Source organism: Geospiza fortis, unplaced genomic scaffold (assembly GCF_000277835.1).
Source record: "Geospiza fortis unplaced genomic scaffold, GeoFor_1.0 scaffold31, whole genome shotgun sequence".
NCBI classification, from domain to species: domain Eukaryota; kingdom Metazoa; phylum Chordata; class Aves; order Passeriformes; family Thraupidae; genus Geospiza; species Geospiza fortis.
In genome coordinates, this window is record NW_005054483.1 from 532,143 (window position 1) to 534,490 (window position 2,348).

The 2,348-nt window shown below is 53.7% G+C and overlaps 1 protein-coding gene across 1 annotated transcript in view; it reads left to right on the top strand.

The window, feature by feature from the left end:
• The first annotated feature begins 1,546 nt into the window (after nucleotides 1-1,546).
• Nucleotides 1,547-2,348, top strand: part of LOC102044486 (glutathione S-transferase theta-1-like) — a 3,901-nt gene continuing 3,099 nt past the window's right edge. The window contains exon 1 of the mRNA XM_014310102.2: nucleotides 1,547-1,550. Coding sequence (XP_014165577.2) covers nucleotides 1,547-1,550 — 4 coding nt within the window. The remainder of the gene's footprint in view (nucleotides 1,551-2,348) is intronic.

The following is a 2,348-nucleotide window of genomic DNA, read 5'->3' on the forward strand; positions in this document are numbered from 1 at the left end:
AGCCTGTCCCAGCCCCGGCTTTGCGGTGTCCCAGCCTGTCCCAGCCCCGGCTGTGCGGGTGTCCCTCTGCTCTGTCCCAGCCCCGGGTTTTAGGGTGTCCCAGCCTGTCCCAGCCCCGGCTTTGCGCTGTCCCAGCCTGTCCCAGCCCCGGCTTTGCGAGGTCCCTGCCTGTCCCAGCCCCGGCTTTGCGGTGTCCCAGGCTGTCCCAGCCCCGGCTTTGCGGGGTCCCTCCGCTCCCTTGGCCACTCCCGGCGGGATGCCAGCTGGATTCCAGCCGCGGGCAGAAGCCGGAGGGTTACTCACCGTCCCCACCAGTGTGAGATGCTGAGAGAGGGTGGGGTGGCCCTCCTGCCGCAGGGGGTTCCTGATGCCTACACAAAAACCATACCTAATTCTGCAATCGTATAGTTGAAGTACTGGTTTCAGTGCCTGTGCTCCTCTGCAGCAAACAGGACTCTGCCAAGGCATGTGATATCTTTGAAATCGGCCCCACCCAGCAGAAAATGGGTCTCTGAAAAACAGAGACGCTTTTCTGAGAAGCGCTCAGGATGTGCCAGGTCTGGGGCATTCCCCATTCAGATGGGAAACAAAAAGCTGCAGAGATGGGACGTTGGTGTATGGGTGAGGACAGCCGAGGTGTGCGGCTCTTGCTCAGGAATTCAGCTTAGAAAAACGTGCGCTCTGTGCTCTGGTGAGCAGCAGCAGTTGCTGGGAGCAGCCCTTCCCCTCCGGCAGGGGTTACCCCCCTCGGGACGCTGTCGTGCCCCAGCTTGCCAAGCTGTCCCCATAAGTAGATGGGGCAGGGCAGGGCAGGGGGAGGGCTGCCCCTCTGGGGGGTCCACTGGCCCGCGTGGGTTGTGGGCTGAATGCATTGGGCATAAAAAGGCCTCGGTAAGTAATGCTTAAAAACAATGAAAGATGAGGAGGCTCCTGGAGCTGAAATTGAGGAAGGAACAAAAGAGACTCCAACTTGAGAGAAACCCCAGACCTGTTGTGGTTGAGTCTTTGGGTGTTCCCCTGCACCTGAGCTGTGTGTTGGTTGTACCTTACTGTGGCTTTCCTCCCACTTGTCTCATAGCAAAAACTTTTGCAATTCTTTGTACCTGGAGGCTGGCTCATCTTGTGTCCTTCCCCTTCTTTCCCAATAAATTAATTGTTGTGGTGAGACACTGGAGCAAAGGAGAGGAAACTGGCAAGGAATGAGAGCACCAAAGAAAAAGGAACAACTGAAATGCAAGGATAGGGGAAGGGAAGGGAATTAAATCACAGACTCCCAATGCTCAGTGCCCCTTGAGAATCTGCTTTTGGATTTGAGATGGGTGATTTGGGTGCACCTCCCATGCCCTGGGGAAGCTCTCCAGGTACCTGCACTGGGTGCCACAGTGTGGGAGGATCACTGCACTGGCCCCTGGCACTGCACAGTTTGTAAGGACAAGGTGAGGGAGCTGAGACTCAGAACTGAGCTGGTGCCTTAAATGTGATGGCCCAGAAAAGCTCTCAGCCCCCAGCAGGACAGGTGTCAGTGAAAGGGGTAGAAGGAGTGAGAATGGGTAGGCATCACCTGGCATTCAAAGGACACCTGAAGACCTGGAATCTGCGCACTGCATCTTTTTGTGAGGGGTAGGGGAGGTGGGCTGTGAGCCAAGTGACAGGAGAATAGTCACAAATCAAGTTTGCCAAGTACAGAAAAGCTAAATTTGCTTCCAGAGCGTCTCCTCTGGCACACAGATTCTCAGATGGCTCACAGAGCAGCATGGGGCACGAGGTTAGTTACACATTAGAGAGGCTTGAATACCCAGGCAGCCACATGTGGCCGAAGGGAGTGGGTGGAAAAGGCTGTCACAAACAGGTCACATAGAACAAGGCTTCTGGGACTGCTTCCAGACAGAATGGAGTACACTGAGACCTCAGAGGAGCAAAGCACCTTCTTCTGTCAGGTTCACTCTGCCTACCTTTTGGGGAGGACCTACAAGATAGCTTAAAAGCAGCCTCAAATCCATATCTGCTCTTACAAAAGATTGCAACATGCACAGGAGCTAATTGCAACTTCATGGGTAATGAAGTACCCATGGCTTTACATGGAATCACAGGAATTTATTTTCATCTGCGGACTTTAGAAAGTATAGTTGAATATAAATTACATTATCTTCCAGAAAAAGGTATCTATCTGCTTTCTCAGTGTCCTTCCTTCCCTGGAGGAGAGGGTTAGTGAGATCCCTTTCCTCCAAGGTGCTTGGTGCTCCCTCTGGCTTTGTACAGGACAGGTACCTCCAGGCACAGACTTGGAGTGCATAGAGCCCCAAGCTAAGTGCTGTTGGTATGAAAGGACTCCTAACCACGCTGCCCGT